A 26,502-nucleotide genomic window follows, 5' to 3' on the forward strand; every position below is an offset into this window, starting at 1 on the left:
GTAACTAAGTGGCAGCTAAGAGGGGAGCTGGCTGTAGAGGTAAAATGGGTGTGCTCCCACACCTATGGGTCCTTCCTTAGACATCTGATGGAGACAGGTCTATCCTGTGTTCAGGGTCTCACACCCCCCCAAGGGGCCCCTGCTGTGGTCCCCACATACACTCCCCTGGCCCCTACCGCCCACCCAACTCATTCCCCAGAGCTCGCACATTAGGCGTGTCAGGAGAGGGGGACATGGGGCAGGGATCGGTTCTTGGCCGGTGTGAAAACTACTTATCTCATGTGTGAGAGACTGTTCTATTTTTTATGCCAAATAAGAACAAGCACTTAGTCAATCTTTTTAGTGTTTAATTAAAGGCAATGCATTGTTTTTCCTGCATTTTTGGTGTCACTGTCTCATTCTCTGCATAAGAAATCCATTTGCCTACAATTATAAAAGCTAATCTTCTTACAAAAAACTATTCTTACTACAATATATATATATATATATAGCAATAAATATTGGACTGAAATATATATATACAGTGGCTTGCAAAAGTATTCGGCCCCCTTGAACTTTTCCACATTTTGTCACATTACAGCCACAAACATGAATCAATTTTATTGGAATTCCACGTGAAAGACCAATACAAAGTGGTGTACACGTAAGAAGTGGAACGAAAATCATACATGATTCCAAACATTTTTTACAAATAAATAACTGCAAAGTGGGGTGTGCGTAATTATTCAGCCCCTTTGGTCTGAGTGCAGTCAGTTGCCCATAGACATTGCCTGATGAGTGCTAATGGCTAAATAGAGTGCCCCTGTGTATAATCTAATGTCAGTACAAATACAGCTGCTCTGTGACGGCCTCAGAGGTTGTCTAAGAGAATATTGGGAGCAACAACACCATGAAGTCCAAAGAACACACCAGACAGGTCAGGGATAAAGTTATTGAGAAATTTAAAGCAGGCTTGGGCTACAAAAAGATTTCCAAAGCCTTGAACATCCCACGGAGCACTGTTCAAGCGATCATTCAGAAATGGAAGGAGTATGGCACAACTGTAAACCTACCAAGACAAGGCCGTCCACCTAAACTCACAGGCCGCACAAGGAGAGCGCTGATCAGAAATGCAGCCAAGAGGCCCATGGTGACTCTGGACGAGCTGCAGAGATCTACAGCTCAGGTGGGGGAATCTGTCCATAGGACAACTATTAGTCGTGCACTGCACAAAGTTGGCCTTTATGGAAGAGTGGCAAGAAGAAAGCCAATGTTAACAGAAAACCATAAGAAGTCCAGTTTGCAGTTTGCCACAAGCCATGTGGGGGACACAGCAAACATGTGGAAGAAGGTGCTCTGGTCAGATGAGACCAAAATGGAACTTTTTGGCCAAAATGCAAAACGCTATGTGTGGCGGAAAACTAACACCGCACATCACTCTGAACACAATCCCCACTGTCAAATATGGTGGTGGCAGCATCATGCTCTGGGGGTGCTTCTTTTCAGCAGGGACAGGGAAGCTGGTCAGAGGTCAAATACAGGGCAATCTTGGAAGAAAACCTCTTGGAGTCTGCAAAAGACTTGAGACTGGGGTGGAGGTTCACCTTCCAGCAGGACAAGGACCATAAACATAAAGCCAGGGCAACAATGGAATGGTTTAAAACAAAACATATCCATGTGTTAGAATGGCCCGGTCAAAGTCCAGATCTAAATCCAATCGAGAATCTGTGGCAAGATCTGAAAACTGCTGTTCACAAACGCTGTCCATCTAATCTGACTGAGCTGGAGCTGTTTTGCAAAGAAGAATGGGCAAGGATTTCAGTCTGTAGATGTGCAAAGCTGGTAGAGACATACCCTAAAAGACTGGCAGCTGTAATTGCAGCAAAAGGTGGTTCTACAAAGTATTGACTCAGGGGGCTGAATAATTACGCACACCCCACTTTGCAGTTATTTATTTGTAAAAAATGTTTGGAATCATGTATGATTTTCGTTCCACTTCTCACGTGTACACCACTTTGTATTGGTCTTTCACGTGGAATTCCAATAAAATTGATTCATGTTTGTGGCTGTAATGTGACAAAATGTGGAAAAGTTCAAGGGGGCCGAATACTTTGCAAGCCACTGTATACACACACACACACATACATACATACACACTTAGGAAGCCATGCTGAATTAGTTTAATATACTCATACATTTTATAAGAAGGCTGTGCTGTTTCTTTTAGGATCAGATAAGAAATATGAGATTATCATGTCAGCGGTTTTCTTACAGTTACAATATAATGAAGTGAGTTGCTAAAAATAATAGGTATGGGCAACTGATAAATACACTACAGCTAGGCAGCTAGTGCACTTGTCATAGAGATAATCCATTCTCTTTTGTCGACATTTCCAGAGAAGACAGCGGGGTAGTGCTTACTGAGATCTTGCATACTGTGTATTTGTATCATTTGCTTTCAGTGGCTACACAAACTGTATTTGTGTATGTTATAAGTGTTCCTCCTGCATCACTTAGAGTTGTGCATCACTAAATGTTGTTATTACATATAAGCAAACCAAGACAATATCATTTAGCTCCATCGTTTGCATCGGTATTTAAAATAATTCCCTGTTGAAATGTTTTCAAACACCTTTTTGCATAAGGAAACCTTTCCAAATATATTTGCTATTAAATCTTAAGACCAACATTACAAATTGGAAAGAGAAAGAATATCACAGGTAGCCTAACCCTTCTAATACTTATCTTTGTGGGTTATGTAATAAAAAGCAAGTTTGCCCAGGGGCAGTCACCCATAGCAACCAATCAGCAAGGAAGCATTTACTGGTCAGCTGTTGTATTGTATTGGTTACTATGGGTTACTGCTCCTGGGCAAACTTATTGCATTTTATTGCACATGGGGGTTTGTCTCCTTACATTGTTTTTGTCTATGTTTTTTGCCCTGTCACCATGAAACTTTTTTGCCCTGCGTGTTACTAACCAGTGTGTTGTAGCAAATGGCACAAATGGTAAATAGCACAATAATTTGTGCTCTGGTTCAGACTGGTAGGCAAATACTATAGCCTGGTCAAAGCGCAATATGTAGGACTATATATTTGTTTTGTGCTTTATAGAGAAAAAGGGAATATAATATAGGGAGGCACTATATTAACTAGCTTTGCTCTTCTTCTGACTAATTATTTATTTCCTGGTTGTTTAATAAATCCTTATTATACTTGTTCAATATGTTTTTACTGTGTTCAAGAATGATTGGCACTCAACAAATACATCAGAATCAGAAACTATAGATAAAAAGAGAGACATTAACTAACACAAACCTTTTTTATGACCTCATGTTCATATGTTCATATATGTTACCATATATTGCCATTTAAAATTCCACTGCATATATTGTTCTGTTTCACCATCTTTAATGTTATTTGTTGGGGCAGCACTAACTGTAAAAGGTTAAGGTAAAATCCAGTCCTTTACTGTATATCCAGTGGGTTTTAAAAATAAAACATTTTATCAATAATATATTTTTCAAAGGATGGAAAAATGTATTGTCCACAATGTTCTACTAGAATTACAGTATGTCTGCATCCATTTTACTTAATTATGCCCTTTGTACATAATTATCTTTTCACCCTTCAAATACTGTGTATCAAAATAGACAATGGGCACACTCTCATAGTGAAGATCAGAGGTAAGATTAAGTAAAGAACATGTTGAGAATCTATTATCCAGAATGCTTGGGAACTGGGTTTTCTAATTTCTATAAATGCATCACAATACCTTAATGGAAAACTATACCCCAAACAATGTAGGTTTCTATAAAAAGATATTACATAAACCAATTCATATGTAAAACCCTGCTTCATCTAAATAAACCATTTTTATAAAAGTAAACATTTGAGTAGTTTGTGCTATTGGGTAATCCTAAATAGAAAATTGCCATTTTAGGTACTAATGCCCGCCCCCTGGGATCATAGGATTCACAGTGCAAACAAATAAGCCAAGGCACACATACATGCTAGGCCCCATCAGCCAATGAATGGACAGAGTTCTGTCTTTTGCTTGCACATTACTTCCTGTTACAGCTGCATCATTTCCTGTCAGGTGATCTCTGAGGGAGCACACAGCCCATTACTAAATGGTGGATCAAGGGAAAAGATATAAAAGGGCAATATTTACTGATACATATATATATATATATATTCCAGTTTGGCGAGATTCTTTGATAAGTCACTTAACATAATATAAACTATCTGTTGGTTAAGTATTCATTCTGGGGGGTCCAGTTTTCCTTTAAGGGGTAAACTGTATGTATACATGCTGTGTAAAAAGTGGAGTGCAACATTACTGGTGATGTTGCTCAGAGCAGCCAATCAAATGCTTTGCTTTGGTTTTCTAACTGTTGAAATCTAATTGTTAATTGGCTGCTATGAGCAACATCACAGGCAATGCTTTACTCACATTTTACACAGCATGATAAATATACCCCTAAGTCTACTAAAAATAATTTATAAATTAAATAAACCCAAAAGTCCAGGGGGTACGCCAGTTTGGTCTTGGTGGATGGTAATCTGGGGTAACAGGTCCCTCCCACACTTTACTACACTTCCAGAAATCAATAGCTGGGCTATACTGGGAATAAAACATCTGCAGGACAAAGTAGATAACAGTGACTCAAGTCACTTCTAGGCCCCAAGAGAAAGTCACCAACTGCCACAGACTCAGCAACAATTCTGGGTTTGCTGAGCACTGAACGCTGTTAATCAATGTATAGTGAAAGGTTGCCTGGAATTACATTTTCATTAACTGCCGTCGTTTTCTATTCTGCAATTGTCAACTTATCAACATGTATGTATGAATATTTTTTATTTATAAAGCAGTTCTTGTGCAAGTAGCACTGTCCAGAAGTCATCATTCCTGCAATGCAATTTGCAATTTTATTGGCACACGTGAATGGTTTTAAAATTTCAATTTGTGTTCATTACAAAGAAAAGATAACTTGATAAAGAATAGCTCCTAATACTAGATGAAGAATATTTTTTTAATATTATTAACCTCCAGCTAATTACATAGCTACCATTCATTTTACTTTCATTAATCTATTATCCTCCTCCTGTTCTTAAGAACAGAATTTCTAATCCGATCCCTACTCACCATCTACTTATCAGCGTCACTCACTATTATAATCCTTTATTTATATTAAGTGCTCTTCTCATCTTCTTCATTTCCTGTCTCTAAAGCCCAAACTTTCATGTCCTTGTGTATTCTCTTGTTCCTTCTCCCCTTGTCTTAATCTTGTACATGCCCTGTGTTAACTTGCCTTTCCTCCAATAACTTCTATTTTGTAAATGAACACCCTTAACATACTGACATTAAACCCTCTATATGCTATGCCAATGGAAACAAACCTTTTGCAAAACAATACTAGTATAATGTATCTGTATTTTACCAGAAACATTATTATACAGTCTTCCTATTGAGTAATGTGGGATATAGACTAATTCAGTGCTGTCCAACTGAATTGTACAACTCTGAGTGGCCCCCCACCTGTCTGGCTGCTTTGATGGCTTAACCTTGTGTAAGATTGTGTGTGCCTGTGTGTGCCATACCCTGTCTGCCCTATGCTGCCTGCGTGTGCCATTCTCTGCCTGCCTTATGCTGCCTGTGTGTGCCATACTCTGCCTGCCCTATGCTGCCTGTGTGTGCCATACTCTGCCTGCCCTATGCTGCCTGTGTGTGCCATACTCTGCCTGCCCTAAGGGAGGTGAACCTGGCAGGGGTTTGTTCTGGGAGTTTGTTAGCAGTTGGAAATAGCCATTAAATAGTCCCTAAGTTGTGTAATATTGTGCTGGAGGTTGCTGTGCTATCCACAGGGGAGGAGGAGGCATATGGATTTAAGGGTATGTCCTAATATGACATAATATAATTCTTTCACATAGGAATGAAGGTTGATATCCCCATAGTGCACCAAGCATTTGGGTTTTTGCTGTGCTACCACCATTAATGTGGGTATGGTCTTAAAAGCTCTTGAGATAACATGGGTGTGGTTTGAAGTGGGTGCAGTTTAAAAATGGGGAGTGGTCAAAAATGGCTTCCATTAGTGGCCCTCCACAATGTATGCTAGAGAAATCCTGGCCCTCGGCATACTACCAATAGATTTGCCACATTAGTGCCACCTAGAACACTATATTTACTCTCCAGAAAGCATTACCATACCATACCTGAGTAAAGGGCCCTAGAAGCTTTCTCTGTTTGCTTAAGACTGCAGCTGCCATTTTAGATTGGTCTTCATAGCTTCCTGCGGTATAGTTCTATTATAGCTGAGATCACACATTCCTAAGCGAGGGGAGAGGATGTTCTTAGGGGTGGGGGAGCAGGAGAGGGGAGTGAGGAGAAAAGTGCGCAGACTCTGGCCCCAGGAATGAAGAGAGAAAATCAGACACCCAAAGAAATCCAGAGGACTCAGTGCAGCTTTTCTGTGAGTGAGTGCTTATGTCTGTATTTACATAGACCTTTCTGATACAGCTTACTTAGTTTTTAACCTTTCCTTCTCCTTTAAAAACCAATCTAGCAAAACAGATACTTTAGAGAACAGGACAGAGAAGTATATCTAGTGGAGCATATTGAGTTTTTACTTGAAGTAGGCTGGAGTTTAGATTCTTGACAGGAACACTATTGTGTCATATATTCTAGGTAGAATATTATAAGCTATGAGAAGCTTCCTTGAAAATGTTACTCTAGCAAAAGCAGCAGAGATATTTAAGATAGCTTACCTGTAATGAGGTTGTCCACTAAAGTAGTTGGCATACAGAATATTCCCACCAGCAAGTCGCTGATTGCCAGGTTCAGAATGAACATGTTTGTCACAGTTCTCATCTGTCTGTTCTTTAAGACAATGAAACACACCAACATATTTCCAATCATGCACATGAGAAAAATGAAAGTGTACGCCAGGATAAACATGGCGGCAATGGATGTGGAGTGCTGGTAGTACAAAGAGAATGTAAAGTTGTCTCTGGAGGCTTGAGTCGTGTTCCCATGTCCTGGGGAGCTGATGTTGAAAGGTAAGGGACCTGAGAAACAAATAAATATAGACCATGAGAAGTGAAGTGACATTGACTTCTTTAAAGCAAGGCATACAAAAAGAAAAAACCCTTAACAAAAGTCTTTATTCACTGATGCTTTCTTTTCCCCAAAGGAGTGGGTAGAGAGGTTTTGAAGATAAAAGACTGGGGTCTCTCTTTTATTCCTTTTCAGTAATACAGTTGTGAATATCTAATATTTATCCATTTATTTCATAAATATCTTGTGGCACAATAAGACTATTCTGTATATAGTAACAGAACACTTCACTGCATAAAACCCATTAAGGACTAAAGGGTCACCTTTCAATAAAGGACTTATAGCAAAGCCCAAATGTACAAACACCTTAGATTGGAGGGAAAACAACAATATAGAAGTACTATGTAAAGGCTCAGAACACTTAACAGAAAAACTGATGTATATTATTTTGTGTCATGTTTTCTCAAAACCAAATCCGTAAATGGATACTGTCATGATTTTTATGGTGTACTTTTTTATTTCTAAATTATACTGTTTACATAGCAAATAATGCACTCTACACTAAAAATGTTATTCTTGATCCAACAAATTTATTTTTTTTTCAGTTGTAATATTGGTGTGTAGGCGCCATCTCAGTGCATTGTGCACTACACCCTGTTATAAAAGTACAGTACCTAAGTGCCATAGGACGTAGATTCTATGTCCTGCTGCACCAGGTTTGGGAGCGGAGGAGCGGCTTTTCAAGACCACTCCTTCACTCCCCGCCCGTTCCCCAGCCAATAGGCAACGAGCACATGGGGAGAATGAGTGGCCCCTGGAGCGCAATCGCCCATGCGCCCCATAGCAAAAGCCAAACAATGCACATGGCTTTCACTGCTTTCCCTCTCCCTTTCTCTGCTCCCCCCTCCCTTCCTGCACCGCCCACTGACAGATCCGACTGAACATTTTCTGTGATTTTGGTGCATTTTTAGGTATTTTATTGCATTTTTAGCCATTTTATTGCATTTTCAGTTATGCATTGTTGTTATTCACTTGACTTTGTCTGTAAAACTTAGTTGCCCAAGCAACCCGTGGAAGCTCAAGGGTTCTCTAAGCACCCTGCGTCAATTGCTGCAGTTCAAGTGAACAAAAAGATTAGGGTGCATGTGACTTGCAAATGACTCAGAGGAAACACCCAAATCGATGCCAAGCAGACTTGCACTCGATTTGCAACAAGATGCACAAGCAATAGAGCCCCCCCTCCACTTTGCAACTGTGATGATGCTGGAATTCTGGGAAGAAATTGCACTTTGCTCACTGCACTTGTGGATGTGAATTAGCCCTTTTATCATTTTTTATTTGCATCTTTTCAAAAAGTGGGTACAATTTTCCTTTAACATGCATCTAAACCCTCCATAAAACTGTCCCGCCACCCATAGGCGGAGGGTGACTTTTTTGTTTGGGGAGGCTAAAGACAGGTCATACATAGACTGACCTAAAGCTAATGTGAGACTTAGTGGATTCTCTGCTGGTGTAAAAAATTAATCTCCCAACAACCTATTGCGGTTCCCACTGACTTCCAGGGATACCGCACAAAAGAGTGCAAAAATGCTTAGGATGTAAAAGTATTCATACCTGCACTTCTGTGAGGGGTTCTCCATCCATTTGTCTTTGTGATCAGTTAACATTGATATTCTGAGACAATATGCAATTGGTCCTCTTTTATTTGTAATGGTTTTTCAGTTATTTAGCTTTTTGTGCAGCAGCTCTCCATTTGGTATTTCAGCAGCTATCTGGGTGCTAGGGTCTGGTTGCTAGCAACCAGGTAGTTGTTTAAACAAGAGATGGGAATATGAATAGTTAGGGGCCTGCATGGAAAAATACGTAATAATAAAAAATTACAATAATAATAAAATTGTAGCCTCGCAGAGCAATACTTTTTGTCAGTGATCCCTATTTGAAAGCTGGAAAGAGGCAGAAGGGAAAGGCAAATTATTCAAGAACTATAAAAAAAAAATTAATTAGGAAGACCAATTGCAAAGTTGCTAGGAATAGGCGATTCTAGTTAATACTAAAACTTAACTTAAAAGTGAACCACCCCTTTAGATGTATTTGTTAGTTTTATAGAGAGAGAGGCAGCGGGTACTGACATCCCAGGCACATTATATACAGTGAGACGCAGTCTATATTTACAAAACCAGCACATTATATGCAGTGAGAAGCAGTGGGTACTGATGGCAAATATTCAGGCCCTGGCACTATAACACTGGCACTTATACACAACATTGGCGTAAGGAGTGAGGGTTTTTTGTTTTTTTATGGTGCCCAGCAGGTTTGGGGAGGCTTAGCCTCCTGTAGCCTTATTGAAAATCCGCCCATGCCGCCACCATATTTACACAAAGCGCATGGGAAACCCATCGCAGAACTCGTTGTAATGTAGCTGCTGATACACCTATTGCAGGACTGTGGATACAAACAGACTCATAAATTAGAAAGCCAAGTTTTTGTCACAAAAGTGTAGAACTGGTTTAATGTAGAACTGGTTTCTGGTTTTATTTTGTGTATAAAATCTACCATGTCTGATGGAATTATGGAAGTTTTATTGCACAAAATTATTGCATTTTTTTCTCTAACCGATCTTGAAATCATCTTGCCCTGTTCAGTAGATCTATTAGGATATGGGTCCAACACACAGCCCAACACAAGTTTAAGTGTATATTTGTATTTGTTCTCTACTCGGGTCTAAGTCAACTAAATAATTTATTGCTGCAGCCACTGGGAGTTAAAATATAAACCTAATTACAGTTCAGCCCAAAGCATCTCTCAGTTGCACAGGGGTTACATCTGCCAAATCGGGAATTTAGGCATGGTCCAACACAAAGACCTGTCAAAATCTGGCAGTTATGTATAATGAACCAGGCTTTATATATTGTCTCTATATAAGTACTGGCTATACAGTAACATAGTCATGTAGGCCTTTATTATGTGAAAAGATTTGTTGATAGGAAAATCATTCTCATGACTGTCTAAAATTAGCAAATAGCAGTAGGTTTAAGAGCCTTGTTTCTTGTTTTTGGACTACAGCTCCTAACATGCTTTTCTCTCAAACGTTGAGACCAAACAATATTTGTGTTAGGAAACAAGGCTCTAGATGGACTCCTGCATGGGCTTAAAACCCACATAAGCCACTGGTTTGCTTCATGTGGGGTAAGGAAAAAGAGAATCATTTCCTTCTATCACTCACAGTTTGCCAGTAGGTCAGGAAGGCAGCTTTAACTACTTGAAGTAATCCTATGCTTTTGAATAGCTGAAAAGTATTGTCAATAAAGATTCATTGTACTAATAATTTCTGGTAAGTTGACCCACTATCCATGCTGCACCAGTTGCCACATCTCAATCACATCAGTTCAGGTAGATCTGCTGAATAAAATATATAAGGTGGTTGCCAACGTGCTATTCTGCTTACTTACAGACAGGTTCTGTAAAGAGCTTAAGACTCTGTCTAGGTTTCAGGCCAGACCCATTTCTGTGCTTCTAAGTGAAGTAAGACTTTTTCTGGCAGGAATTTGCTTGGTCAAGAAAAGACTAAAACAATTGTCAAATGCCTGTCTGAATGCAGTGCTTTAGCTTTCAATCAGTGTATTCACTGGTTGCTATCTTGGAGCAGCCAGATCCAATTTTAGCAGTTTGTAAATGACTGAGAGCTCTGGAAGGAGACTATTTTTTTTTTTGTTAATGCAGAAAAGTTAACATTTAACATGGCATCTCAGTGAGCAGTGTTCCTACATGTGTTAATTAAAATGTTTTCATTGTATTTGAAGTTGTAGTCAGCTGTCCTTCAGTCAAGATTAGGTTTCCCACAATACCATGTACACTTCTGTGGTTATCTTTCTTTATGGAACATACAAGGCAAGTAGTCTTGGCTGGAGGGGAGCAGAATATTCCCAAATTCTTCTAATGGTACATTTAGTCAGGACCAGTAGTAAAGAGAGCAAGAAACAGACATATGCTGCTTTCAGGAGCAATGCCATTTACATATAATTTAATATAATTAAAATTGTTTAATTTATGTACATTGAAAGCTTCTTAGAATTAAATTTGTTTTTATTATACAAAATGTTATGCTTGGATTTCCCCTTTAACTTAAGGGGAAGTTTAGACTTGAGTTCAATTAATGTTGATATGTCTTGTGTGTGTGTTTTTTTTATTTGTCTATTCTTTATTAGGTTACCAGGTTTAGTGGCATGTGGCAACTACTTCTGTTTAGACCTTTTTTTTTAAAGTGCACCTATAGCCCCAATATTATTTCCCCCACCAGAGGTGCTGTCTAATAGAGCCCACACTCGGGTTAGGGTAAGCAATCATTTTTCTTAAAAAAATAGTCCCCGCCAGCACTAGAACGCCCACTCGGGAGGAAGCTTCCCGGCAGTGGCTTTTTTTACATTTCCCTTAACCCAGTGCAAGCATCCTTTAAAGCTTTACTTAAAATTATAAAATTAATGCCAACTATGACCCATCTCTCCATGGTTTATTTGCTGTGTCTGCATACTGCTGCCAGGCTCATACACCTCTCCAACCGCTCCTTCTCCATTGCCATGCCACTCTGCCAATTCCTGCACTGGCTTCCCCTACCATCCAGGATAAAATTCAAACTAATGACCCTCACATACAAAGCAGTTCATAACTCTGCCCCACCCTACATCTCTGAGCTTATCTCTAGATACCAACCAACCTGTTTGTTACGCTCCTCTACTGACCTGCTCCTCAACTCCTCTCTCATTCCCTCCTCAGACACTTGCATTCAAGACTTTGCAAGGGCTGCCCCCCCCTTCTCTCGAATTCCCACAACCTGTCAGACTTTCACCCAATCTCTCTGCCTTCAAGCGGTCTCTAAAAACGCATTTATTTAGAGAAGCTTACCCTAATCTAGTTTAACATAACCTCAGTGTGCTGCTATATCCTGTGCCACACCTCTCACAACTCTGGTCATGCCCATTCCTACACCTTGGGGCACATTTAGTAACCCACAAATGGGCCGAATGCGTCCGATTGCGTTTTTTTTGTAATGATCGGTATTTGGCGATTTTTCGGAAAATTATCGCGACTTTTTCGTTGCCATTCCGAATGTTGCGCAAAATCTGGCGATTTTTTCGTAGCGTTAAAACTTGCGCGAAAAGTCGCGCCTTTTTCGTAGCCATTCCGAAAGTTGCGCAAAATGTTGTGATTTTTTCGTAGCGTTCGGATTCATTCAAGCTTCAGTATGGTGACTTTTCTTGGGCCAGGTTGGAGCTGCAGGGTGCCATTGAGTCCTATGGGAGGCTTACAAAATCATGCTAAGTCTGAAAGTTTCGCCCGCCGCTTACGAGCGCTCAATATGAAAAAGTCACGACAAGATACGAGCGAATCGTAATGGCTACGAAAAACTTGCGTTTTTTCACGCAAATCGTATTGGTAACGAAAAAGTTGCGTCAATTTCCGAAAAGTCGTAAAGGCGCCGAAAAAATCGCAAAAAATACGAAAAAGTCGCAAAATGTTTGTTTTCAAATCGGAATTTTCCAATTCGGATTCGAATTTGTGTCTTAGTAAATCAGCCCCCTTGTGTCTCAACCCTTTTGTCCTTGTAGATTGTAAGCTCTTTTGGACAGGGCCCTCTTCACCTCTTGTATCGGTTATTGATTGCTTTATATGTAATGCTGTATGTCCAATGTATGAAACCCACTTATTGTACAGCGCTGCAGAATATGTTGGCACTTTATAAATAAAATATTAATAATAATAATTTAATAATATATCTTCAGGGCTGGGGGAATCAATGGTAAATGGTAAAAGAATGGTAAAAGAAAACTTTTGCACAAAAATTGCTGCCATGGTGGAAGAATTTTTCCTCCTCAGCTTTCTCAAGAGCATGTACATGACAGTAAAGAATGACACACCAGCAAACTGAAATCCCTCCTGACAACAGCCAAGTCAAGCACTGCTACATCTGTTATAGATTCAAGAGACATTATATTCTCCCTGGTAAATACAGTAAAAATGCAACAGAATTTCAAAATATTTCAAAATACTGGAGAATGAATGTCCTCTTTAAACATTACTGAACATCACTTCATTGCGATAAAAAACAAGACAAATATCTTTTTTTTTCCAGGCTTTGAATTACAGATGTTGCTATAGGTGTGCACACATTTTTAATTCATTTTTAGTCTGTTATGGGTTTGTGCAATCCCTGAGCTTCCTTTCTATTCCTTTTGGACAAGTTTGCACTAAGTAAGACTGTATAAAACGCGCTGAGATGCAAGTTTGAATATAACAAAGAATAACTGCACTCAAAGACTTGACAGAGCTTGCACAGCAGTTCCGAAGTTCATAATAAGATCTCCAACAATGCACAAAGTAAAACCCCTCATTATTCTCATTCAAGGGGAAGGAAGAGATGCATCTGGAACATGTTTTAATGTGCATCGAGAGTAAATTGGATATCACATTGTAAAGCCATCTATTGTTAGGGGTCATACCCCTGTAACTAATGGATGCGAGCGCTGAAACAGATAGTCACATTCCTTGAATATGCTGCATTCACAGGCATTGCATTATGTTCTTATGAGGCCTGTAATAAACTGCACTTGGAATCATTTGTTTCCTTTGAACCTATTAGGCTTTTTTATGAATAGTAAATGAAAGTACTAAAGTTTGCTTTTTCATTATAGAATCTCAGACATATTAGAATGGCAAAGAGATCAAGGGCTTATCTAATAAAATAGCGTATCATGCAAAGCCACTGCAATACTGCTCAGTCTAACACCTTGCACACCTGAACAGGAGAGAGAGTCCTATTACAGTTTTTTCTGATAGTTTAAACCCAAACTGTGATTCTTATAGCACAATTTCTAAAAATATTAATACTTATAGCAAAACCACTCACTGAGTTTGCAAAACTAAAAGCACAAACACTGGTTTGCACTCAGTTTGCAATTTTGTAACACACACTTTGCAAAACTGTAGGCACAATTCACTGCACAACACTCTTTTTTGCAGAACTTTAAACACAACTCACTGCTTACACTCAATTACCAAATTTCCAACACACTCCTAGCAAAATTATACACATGTATGGCTATCATTAAAACTATTTTGCCAACTGTCTGGCACACTTTCACATGTGAAAACTGTTTTATATAATTAGTTCACTTTGCAATCAGCCTAAGCGCTATAAATAAGCCACAGGTAAGCTGTCTATGTGGAGTACAATGGAAGGAGCAGTAAGAGTGAGAAGAGTGAGAATCAGAGGAGGCCGAGGAGGCCAAGGGAGAGGACGTGGAGGTGAAGAAGCGAGAGGGTTAGAGGAAGTTAGAGGAAGAGGACAAGGAGGAGCAAGAAGAGGTCGAGGAGGGGAAAGAGGAAGGGTAAGAAGAGTAAGAAATAGAATAACTGATGACATCAGAGCTACACTAGTGGACCATGTCATCAACCATGGGATGACCCTGAGGGAAGCTGGCCAACGGGTTCAGCCTAATTTGAGCCGCTACACTGTGGCAAGCATCATTAGGATATTTTGAAATGAGAATCGGTAAGTACTTTGTAGCACTGCCATACTCTAATGAGAAACACAACAGTACCATGCATGCAAAAATACTGAAATTGTTACTTTACAGAATTGCTAGACATCCAGATGTTGGGGGCAGAGGAAGAATGTTCACTCCAGAGCAAGAGACCCATATAGTGAACATGGTGATTGCCAATAATGCAATAAGACTGAGTGAAATACAGCAGCGCATAATTGATAATGACACCATCTTTCAAAATATACACAGTGCAAGCATTTCTGCACTAAGTCGTGTACTTGCGCGCCACAGAATAAGAATGAAGGAAATTTACAGAGTTCCTTTCGAGAGAAACACAGAACGTGTAAAGCAACTGCGATATGACTATGTGCAGGTAAGATATAGTGTCATTGGTTCTGAATTTGGAAGTGCATACTGTAGTGCTGTGCATGGGCCTGATGTGTTGCATTTGTTTTGTCTTGTCCAGAGAGTGATGGAACTAGAAGCAGATGCCATGGGACATGAGCTACTTTTTGTAGATGAGGCCGGTTTTAACCTCAGTAAAACCAGGAGACGTGGCAGGAACATTATTGGACACCGTGCCATCATCAATGTCCCAGGACAACGTGGTGGTAACATAACCATGTGTGCAGCTATAAACCAAAATGGTGTTATTCACCATCATGCAACCATAGGCCCATACAACACTGCACACATTATTGCATTCCTGGACACCTTACATGACATGCTCACTGTTCAGAGACCAGAGCATACCCGATATGTCATCATATGGGACAATGTTAGTTTCCATAGGGCTGCTTTGGTCCACAACTGGTTTACAGACCACCCATCCTTCATGGCACTCCTCCCTCCATACTCTCCATTCTTAAATCCCATCGAGGAGTTCTTCTCTGCCTGACGCTGGAAAGTGTACGACCGTCATCCTCATCAACAGGTAGCCCTTTTACAGGCAATGGAGGAGGCATGTGGAGATATTGACCAGCCATCATGTCAGGCCTGGATACGGCATTCAAGGAGATATTTTCCCCGGTGCCTTGGACTGGAGGATATCGCATGCGATGTGGAAGAAATTTTGTGGCCGAACCCAGAAAGACGACATGATGTAGGCTGATTGTCTTTTTTTTCCCTTTTTTTTTTTTGTGAAATTACTATTTTGTGTTCTGACTTTGTCTTGGTTTTGATGAGTGTGAATAAACACCAATACTTGAAGTTTGGATCCTTGTATGTTTACATGACACTAAGGGGCTGATTTACTTACCCACGAACGGGTCAAAATGAGTCCGATTGCGTTTTTTTCGTAATGATCGGTATTTTGCGATTTTTTCGTATGTTTTGCGATTTTTTCGGATTCTTTACGAATTTTTCGTTACCAATACGATTTTTGCGTAAAAACGCGAGTTTTTCGTATCCATTACGAAAGTTGCGTAAAAAGTTGCGCATTTTTCGTAGCGTTAAAACTTACGCGAAAAGTTGCGCATTTTTCGTAGCGTTAAAACTTACGCGAAAAGTTGCGCATTTTTCGCGTAAGTTTTAACGCTACGAAAAATGCGCAACTTTTTACGCAACTTTCGTAATGGATACGAAAAACTCGCGTTTTTACGCAAAAATCGTATTGGTAAAAAATCGCAAAACATACGAAAAAGTCGCAAAATGTTCGTTTTCAAGTCGGAACTTTTCCAATTCGGGTCGGATTCGTGGGTTAGTAAATCAGCCCCTATGACAAAAGTATGACCTCAAATTGACATCTGTACACAGAGAAAGCAAAAGCCAGAGGTGTTTTGTATTCATACCATCAGTGTGCAGTTGGCGCATTGTGTGCTTAGTAGATGATGGCTTGTGTGTACTGTTTGATACGAAAACACCATTTTTACAAAGGTGTGAAGGTGTGAAGAGTCTGTTCGCTTTTGCAAGAGAACTACAATGTTTTGATAATTGGGTGAAAGGTTTTCTTATTTGTGTGTAGAGTTTTGCAAAAATAGCCACTAGTTACAAAAAATGTGCTTAAGCAATCTGAAAAAACAGTAATACCTCCCTACCTCCTAGCACCTCCCCAGTGATTATAATCACTTGCCTGATACCCTGGGCCAATGCTCCTGTTAGGAGAAACCTGAATACCCCAGGCCGGTGTAGTCTTCAAATAAGGAGCACTGGCCCTGGTATCAGGCAAGTTATTATAATCACAGGGGGTGCCTTACATAGTCACCCAAAGTGACTAAACCTTTCCTTTTCCTTTAACCTAAGCCTCTGAGTTGTTTAGGATGGCTCTCTATGATCCCCTTTAATAAACTAAAATACACAATAGCAATTAAAACAAGGTGCATGATACATTTCAAACCAATTCTTACATTAATAATTTAATATTTGAATTGCTTTTGTTTCTGTTCAGTTTGGTCATAAAATGACATTTTTAATGATAATGAAGAGGTGTATATGAAAGTACCCCATTTAATGCTTAGCTACAACACTGCATGTGGGAATGGGAATCTATGTACAATACATCTCTAAAGAGCACTGCATAGCATTCAGTGCTGTATAGAAACAATAAGAACAGGAATAATTAGTTACAAAAATCTTATAAAGCAAAACACAAAAAAGTACAGAAGCAAAACACATTGTGAACAGAGGCGTATCCCAAACAGCTATTTTTTTTACAGAAAAAAAACAGATGTTAACTGCATGCATGTTGCTGAACCCATGTCTTATTTCAAAGGATAATTGATTCTATGGTTTTGTGCTTTCTTTTAGTTTTGAAGTGGAACATGTAGAAAGAAAATCACAATTTAACATGCATATTATGCCTGCTAATCAACTGATGTGTTTCCTAATCAAAAACCACATACAAATGTAATTTATATAGGCAGTTTTATATATCTATATATATATATATATATATACAAAAAGAGGTGACGGCACTCTCAGGAATTTTCACACAGGAGTCAAGGTTTCAGAAGAAAAAACTGAAGATCTTTATTTGTCCGACGTTTCAGTTCCCACTGGAACTTTCATCAGGGACCAGTCCCTGATGAAAGTTCCAGTGGGAACTGAAACGTCGGACAAATAAAGATCTTCAGTTTTTTCTTCTGAAACCTTGACTCCTGTGTGAAAATTCCTGAGAGTGCCGTCACCTCTTTTTGTATTGTCAACGTTATCTGCACTGGCACCCAGGTATCATTAGAGTCTTATGGTGTGCAGCTTCTCTGTTATCTACATATATATATATATATATATATATATACAGTGGAGGAAATAATTATTTGACCCCTCACTGATTTTGTAAGTTTGTCCAATGACAAAGAAATGAAAAGTCTCAGAACAGTATCATTTCAATGGTAGGTTTATTTTAACAGTGGCAGATAGCACATCAAAAGGAAAATCGAAAAAATAACTTTAAATAAAAGATAGCAACTGATTTGCATTTCATTGAGTGAAATAAGTTTTTGAACCCCTACCAACCATTAAGAGTTCTGGCTCCCACAGAGTGGTTAGACACTTCTACTCAATTAGTCAACCTCATTAAGGACACCTGTCTTAACTAGTCACCTGTATAAAAGACACCTGTCCACAGAATCAATCAATCAAGCAGACTCCAAACTCTCCAACATGGGAAAGACCTAAGAGCTGTCCAAGGATGTCAGAGACAAAATTGTAGACCTGCACAAGGCTGGAATGGGCTACAAAACCATTAGCAAGAAGCTGGGAGAGAAGGTGACAACTGTTGGTGCGATTGTTCGAAAATGGAAGGAGCACAAAATGACCATCAATCGACCTCGCTCTGGGGCTCCACGCAAGATCTCACCTCGTGGGGTGTCAATGATTCTGAGAAAGGTGAAAAAGCATCCTAGAACTACACGGGAGGAGTTAGTTAATGACCTCAAATTAGCAGGGACCACAGTCACCAAGAAAACCATTGGAAACACATTACACCGCAATGGATTAAAATCCTGCAGGGCTCGCAAGGTCCCCCTGCTCAAGAAGGCACATGTGCAGGCCCGTCTGAAGTTTGCCAATGAACACCTGAATGATTCTGTGAGTGACTGGGAGAAGGTGCTGTGGTCTGATGAGACCAAAATAGAGCTCTTTGGCATTAACTCAACTCGCTGTGTTTGGAGGAAGAAAAATGCTGCCTATGACCCCCAAAACACCGTCCCCACCGTCAAGCATGTGGGTGGAAACATTTTGCTTTGGGGGTGTTTTTCTGCTAAGGGCACAGGACAACTTATTCGCATTAACGGGAAAATGGACGGAGCCATGTATCGTGAAATCCTGAACGACAACCTCCTTCCCTCTGCCAGGAAACTGAAAATGGGTCGTGGATGGGTGTTCCAGCATGACAATGACCCAAAACATACAGCAAAGGCAACAAAGGAGTGGCTCAAGAAGAAGCACATTAAGGTCATGGAGTGGCCTAGTCAGTCTCCGGACCTTAATCCAATAGAAAACCTATGGAGGGAGCTCAAGCTCAGAGTTGCACAGAGACAGCCTCGCAACCTTAGGGATTTAGAGATGATCTGCAAAGAGGAGTGGGACCAACATTCCTCCTAAAATGTGCGCAAACTTGCTCATCAATTACAAGAAACGTTTGACCTCTGTGCTTGCAAACAAGGGTTTTTCCACTAAGTATTAAGTCTTTTTTTGTTAGAGGGTTCAAAAACTTATTTCACTCAATGAAATGCAAATCAGTTGCTATCTTTTATTTAAAGTTATTTTTTCGATTTTCCTTTTGATGTGCTATCTGCCACTGTTAAAATAAACCTACCATTGAAATGATACTGTTCTGAGACTTTTCATTTCTTTGTCATTGGACAAACTTACAAAATCAGTGAGGGGTCAAATAATTATTTCCTCCACTGTATATATATATACTGATTACCTTGGTTTTGGTTACTGTGCCAATAACATGACCAAAAATTTTACCAAAGCAGGGAAACACTATCAAATTGTCTTTTTTGATCCTCAATTTCTAAATATGCTTTTTGGCAGTCAGTAGATTCTGAGGAGACAGAAGTGCATATAACTGGTCTCTAAAGTGTTATCTCTGGGTCACACTCAGTGTATGAGAAATGGGTTAAGCACCTCTTATTCTCTAACTATCCCTGTATTAATGCATTTGGTGAAGACACACAGAGCTACTTAGTAGACGCTACTAAACACCAGAAAACCCACTGAGAATTGCCTCTGCTAAAATACACGTAAAGACAATTATTAGTACTCCCCATGAACTGACCCATACATCTCAAACAGCCCTTTAAAGACAACACCAGTGAATGGGACTGGGAAAAAAACAGTTATTTAACTTTAACTGCATGCATGTTGCTGAAGCCATTTCTTATTTCAAAGGATAATTAATTCTATGGCTGATTATGTCTGCTAATCAATTGCTGTGTTTCCTAATGAAAAACCACATACAAATGTAATTTGGCAGTTATATATATACTGTATATATAAGCTGATTACCTTAACCACGTGCTTGGGTGTAAAAAGTAACATGAATATGAAGAAGTATATGTAATATATATAGATCAGTGTTCAAACCAGGTAAAAAAATCTGTGAAATAAAATTAATAAGTAGCAGACATTAGGACACACAGTTGACCTCTGGCCAACAGGCAACATATTTACTTAATTGCTACCTGTGAGCAAATCACCAATAACCGCCTGCTTCCATTTGTCTGTGTAATTAAAAGCTCAACCTTATCCTTTGCCTGAAAATAGTGGGGCTTGAGATTTTGTTCAATTGTCTAACTTCTCGATAAAATACGCAAACAATCTTTTGGAGAAATCAGCAGCTATTTCCTATTGCTTATGAAGCAAGGGTGTGATGTGGTCATTCGACAGTGATGTAGTATGGCACTGTCTAACTTATCTGCAAATAACTGAGCATACAATTTAAGAGACATTCCAGAATCTGCTTTTCTTTAAGGGATTCTGTCTTAAAGGGATTTTTCTTTAAACTTACATTTGTTATTTGACATGGGGCTAGATATATTTTTAGTTTCTAGGTGCCTTCAGCCATGTGACTTGTGCTCTAATAAACTACCTGCATTACTTAAAATGCTCCCATGTTTCACCTAGTGGTAGTTATGAGAATAGCACTCAATGGTATAGAAATTCAAGTCCGGCAATGTACACAGTATAATTTAGTACACCATAAAAATCATGACAGAATCCCTTTAGGTAAATGTAATATAAAATAAAATTTGAGTCATGTATCTTAATTTTTTTTATCTATACACGTATATATATTTTTTTTAAAAAAACTATTCATTTGCTTCTAGCCACTAATCTGTGCTTATAGTATCAGTACAAAAATAGCATACAGTTACTCATGAAATGGGCAATTCCATGTGACAAGTGGATTAGCATACACATGAGACAGAGATTCAGCTACTGTACATATATAATGAGGCAACTGGGAATATTGTGAAATAACAGCGAATTAAGCAGTTTTCAAGCCATTATAGAGAAAAGTACATTCAGCACCATGGATAGCAGCACCAGTTCCACAGGAAATGATCTGAGTATGTTCAGCACAATGGACAACAGTGGTTTTTATGTTATTCTATTTTATTTTTATGTCTGTATGCCAGGATCTAAAAGAGTGTAGAAAAAGCTTTGTTTTCTCAAGACATCTGACATTGGTTTAACTTCTACCTGTTAGCAAAGTTTATTGCACTCTGCTCTGCTGGAAATGGATAACCCCAAGCCACGAGGAGTGTATGTGGCAAAGCTTTCTAGTGGGCATGTCATGTAGTGATAGTAGTGATGGGTAAAATAATTTGCCAGGCATGGATTTGCAGTGAATTGCAGTCTTTCGCCATTGGCGGTTTATTTCACGAAGCGGGTGACAAAATTCGGCGCATAAAAATTTGGCATGCAACAAATTGTCTCACACAAATTCGGCATGCAACTAATTGTCGCACGCTTAAAAAAATGCTGTGCATCAAAAAATGACACACACTCCATTTTTTGACGCTCGTGTCATTGTTTTGACGCGTGCGTAAAATAAACAACGTTCGCAACATTTTTGCCATTTTGCAAATCTTTCACAAATTTTTCTGCGCATCAAAATGGGACAGATTTGCTCCTCACTAATAGATTTAGCTAGATAGACATAGACTGAGAGTTTGATCAGGTTAAAAGCCATCATAGGGGTGGCCACAAGAGTCAACAACATTAGCTACATATTGTTCTTAATAGCTTTTTCCAAACCTATCTACCATAGATTACAATGATGTGCAGCCCACTAATACTAACAGATAATATCTGATTAAAATGCCATGTAATTTACTTGTTGGAGACTTGAAACATCCCATTCTATTAATGCTGAAACAGTAACTCAGGATTTTTATTGTTACTGTTACTGGGACCTTTACACCATTTCATATATAGGAACTATATAAGGATCTATTTGTCTGTAAAATGGGAATATATGTGGTTTTATTTAGAACACAAGCTTCCCACTTAGAGCAGAGATTGGTTTGGAACCAATGGGGCATTTTTATCCTTGAGAAAAGGACATTCTTCGTACAGTTCTCTCTTTATCACTGAAATGTTTTTCAGAGTAGTTTCATATAATCTCATAGAGAATGTGTCTCCTTGCTTCAATGACTTTGCACCATGATATCAGAGCATTACTATAGCTTATGTATGCAATCTCCATGGGAATGACTGAATTCATATATTTAACTGCGCATCTATCTGGCTGGCTTTTTTTCAGGCTGACATAACCTTATCCGCCTGTATGGGCAACTTAAACCTACAATTGATTTAAGCTCCTTTCGTCTAAGTTCTAATATTTTGATTTTACTTGTTTAGGAATAAAGGAAACATTAAGGAGTTTTCACTTTGCATTTCTCCTATGCAAGGCTAAAGCCTTATTATGTCTAAGCTGTGTCTATTATAAGAGATGGCAATTGTTTGCTTAAAGGGGTAGTTCACCAATACATACCTCCCAACATCTGAAAAATGTAAAGAGGGACAAAAAGAAATGCTGCGTGGTGAAGATTTTTTGACCATGCCCATTTTTGTGACCACACCCCCTAAATACCACTCATATTTTCTATTTTTTTCAAAATTTGGCAGGTTATTTAAAGTTTGAACACATTTCTGAGGGGTTTGAGGTCTTGTTTTATTGTTTATTTAAGCTGCAAGTCTCAGTTCCCCCAAGAGGCCTATTTAGCTTTTTAGTTACAACTGTATCTAAGTGCAGGTGTAGGCTCTCTGCCAAAAGCCTACATATTTAATTAAGCTTGAGAGTCCGGGACTGCAGGCTGAGCTGTTAAAATCGTGACTGTCCCACAAAAAGCGGGACAATTGGGTGGTATACGTTAACTTTTACTATGTTATAGAATGCCCTATTCTTAGCAACTTTTTAATTGGTCTCCATTTTTTATCGTTTTTGAATTATTTGCCATTCTCTTCTGGACTCTTCTAACTTTCAAATGGGGTCGCTGACCACAGCAGCCAAATTCCTATTCCTCTGTGAGGCTACAATTTTAATGTTATTGATACTTTTTATTATTATTATTGTTTATTACTGTCTGTCTTTCAAACCGCTGCCTGGTTGCTAGGTTAAATTGGACCCAAGCAGCCAGCAGGAGCACAGCTGCCATGAGGCGAGTTGAAGTTACCATGGGCGCCAAAAAGCATCTCCTGTTAATTTAAGAGCCGAATTTCCTTTTTTAAATGGAAATTCGGCTCTGCTAGTCCATAGAGAACTATTGCGCTCTCTACACTAGCGTTGAGGCTCCCCCTGGACCCACTCCAGCTCTGTAAAAGTAAGCGCGGGGGGGGGGTCGAGGGGACGGCATCGGAGGAGTGGCTGAGGGGCCAGAAACACCACTGGCAGCCAGCTGCTGAAATTCCAAACCAGAGAGCTGAACAAAATGCTAAATAATTCTAAAACAGCATATAATACATATAAATAAATATAGGCCAATTGTTTCAAAATAGCACTCTCTACATCATACTAAAAGTTAATTGAAAGATGAACAACCCTTTAATGATTTACTACATATATTATAAGTGGCAAACTATAATAATAACCAATTTACAGTTGCAGTCTCTTAGGGCCAAAAGAGATGTCAATACTCAGCTTTTTGCTATGATTATTTAGGAGAATATTAATCCTTAATAAATCTGTTATAGATCTTTTTAATTTTATCACTTTATCCCTTTTAGAAATATAGTTTTTCTAATGGCAATTGATTACTTCTCTCCCTTCAGTTTAAGAATTTAATCGATTTCACACAGAACAGATAGCGGCACATAATTCCATATAAATAGTTGCTTGGGAATATGTGAATGTAAATCTCTTATAATTGGAGCCAGAATAATCAAAGAAAATCTTAAGTGAACATTGCCATGGGGAAACACTTCACAGGCACTTGCAGGAACAATTTTGTACAAATAATGAAAGAATGGAATATTAAAATGGCACTTTTAATTGCTAAATGTAATATATTTAACTGGAAAAGTTTGGGATACTAATTCCATAATTACGACTTTGAAAAGTCAAAATTTGGACTTTTGGGGCACATCTACTAAAAATCTAACATTTCTCATTTTTTTTATTTTTGAAAGTTCAAACGAATTTCCATGAATGTCTGACATTTAATTAAAAGTCTGAACTGAAAAAGTCTGTGTGGGAAAAAGTTGCAAAACTGACTGACTTTTTCAAATTGTTGCACAAAAAAACAGCGTTTTTAACACCTCTAAAATTTCAAAGCTAAAGAAGAATCCTCCAGGGAAGGGAATGGACATCTCCGATTAAATTCGACATGATCTCGGTTTTAGCAGGTGAATTGTTGGGTTGGCTAAAAAATCCTAATTGGCAACAGAAAGTCTGACCATTTGTAAATGGCCCCCTTAAAGGTAAAGAAAAAGGCTACATCACAGTGACTTTAATTGCTTACCTGAAACCCCCAGCCAGTGCCCCTGTTTGGAGAAAACTACACCAGCCGGGTTGTATGTGGGCGAGTGTTCCTTCTTCGATCTTCGCACATTTGCAGTACAATGAAAAGCCGACTTAAACAAAAAAGCTGGCTTCTTTGCTCAACTGCGCATGCGGGATTCTGAAAAAAGAAGATGGAAGCAGAACACTCGCTCACATACTGTATATCCCAGGTTGCTGCAGTTTTCTCCTAACAGGAGCACCGGCCAGGGGTACCAAGCAAACTATTATAACATTTGGCAACCCCCAGTGATTTAGCCTCATCGTCTCCTTTAAAGATTCCCCACATTAGTGCCACCTAGAACACTATATTTATTCAGCAGAAAGCTTTACTATACCTGAGTAAAGAGCCCTAGAAGCTCCCTCTGATAACAGCTGCCATTTTGTCTTGGTCTTGGTAGCTTCCTGCTGAAGCTCTAGCCGTTGGAAGCTCAGATCACACATTCCTAAGGGTGGGGGGAGTGAGTTCTTATGGATTCTTATGGGAGGGGGGGAGCAGGAGAAGGTAGGGAGAGAGAGAGAGAGAGGAGAGAACTGAGCAGACTCAAGCCCCAAACCTGAAGGAGCCCTAAAAGAGAGGAAGTCTGATACCGAAGAACATGTTTCAAAAAAAGGAGACAAGAAATCCTGTGTTTCTTTTGATAGATGTGAGTGCTTATGGCTTAATTTATATAGATCTTTCTGATAAAGCTTACTTAGTTTTTACCTTTCCTTCTCCTTTAAACTCAACAACAGAATCTTGTGGTAGGAAGATTTAGATTTTTTTTTGTACAAAACCTGCTGTTATAAAATCATAATTATGAGATTAAAAGTCAAAATTTTGACTTTTTAAAGTCATAATTACGAGTATAAAAGCCAAATTTTTTATTTTAAAAGTCATAATTAATCAGTGCCCTTCTGTACTCTTCCGTAGATACTCAGAAGCAAGACAAAATATGAATTGTTCATATTATAATAACATATTTTTTATTGCTGCCAGTAAAATCAATACAGAGTAACTGAATAACACTAGATCTCTTTTTTTTCTGATTCGTGCTCTCATTATGGCTTTTTACCCAAACCCTATAACCAGTTAGTACCTTTACTTGTTTATTGCAAACTGCTGTTAAGGGCAAGGGATGTCTATTGTAGTGGAAAATCATGTGAAAAACCCTACATTCTCATTCTGAAAACTCATACTTGGCCTGAAAACAGCAAACACAAACATGGGAGGATTAATCAGTACCTCTCTATCAATATTTACATCAATGTAGATTTAAAGCCATAGTTAAAATAACTAAGGAAGGATAGGTTTGTGGATATTTATTCCCAGAAGAAAGGCATGGTCACTCCTTGGGTGCTCTCATTGTACAAGCATCTATGAAATAATTTAGCCATTTTGTCTCAAGAATTCTGCTACAGTAAGAATAAATTTCAGTTATTTATTTTGACATATTTTGATGTGTTTCTGGACTATTTCAGCATGTTTGCTGCCAAGCTTCTCAGTATGTTCCAATGTGCTTAAAGCCCCTAGTGAAATGATTAAAATAGCCGCTTGAAAATGATTGATTCATACATTGCCTCTGCCAAGCCTCTGTAGGTTGCCAATTTGCAAATCTTTCCAGTATTTTACTTATTTATGATTGTAATTGAAATTTATGGTTATTGTTTATATTGTTGTAAAATGAAAATGTATATGACCCCCTATACAGACACCTCAAACTGGAGGAAGGCCATCTCCCACAGAGTCCCATCTCCCACAGAATCCATTTTAAGCAAATAATTCTAATCTTTTCATTTTTTTATTTCCTCTGTAATAATAAAGTGGCAACTTGCACTTGATCCTAGCGAAAAAGATCCCTTACCTGGACCACACATTCCAAGCATTATGGATAAAAGATCCCACACCTGTACTATGGTTTCTCTTTCATTTTGCTTTTTAAGAGACAGCAAAGTATAAGGATACAGAAAAATCATCTCTGATTTTCTACATTT

At 38.8% G+C, this 26,502-nt stretch overlaps 1 protein-coding gene across 1 annotated transcript in view; it reads right to left on the reverse strand.

Annotated features, from left to right (window-relative positions):
• The window catches only part of npffr1.1 (neuropeptide FF receptor 1, gene 1), a 103,667-nt gene that overhangs the window by 68,957 nt on the left and 8,208 nt on the right, over positions 1-26,502 (reverse strand). The window contains exon 2 of the mRNA XM_004915786.4: positions 6,747-7,046. Coding sequence (XP_004915843.2) covers positions 6,747-7,046 — 300 coding nt within the window. The remainder of the gene's footprint in view (positions 1-6,746; positions 7,047-26,502) is intronic.

This window comes from Xenopus tropicalis, chromosome 7, assembly GCF_000004195.4.
Source record: "Xenopus tropicalis strain Nigerian chromosome 7, UCB_Xtro_10.0, whole genome shotgun sequence".
NCBI classification, from domain to species: Eukaryota; Metazoa; Chordata; class Amphibia; order Anura; family Pipidae; genus Xenopus; species Xenopus tropicalis.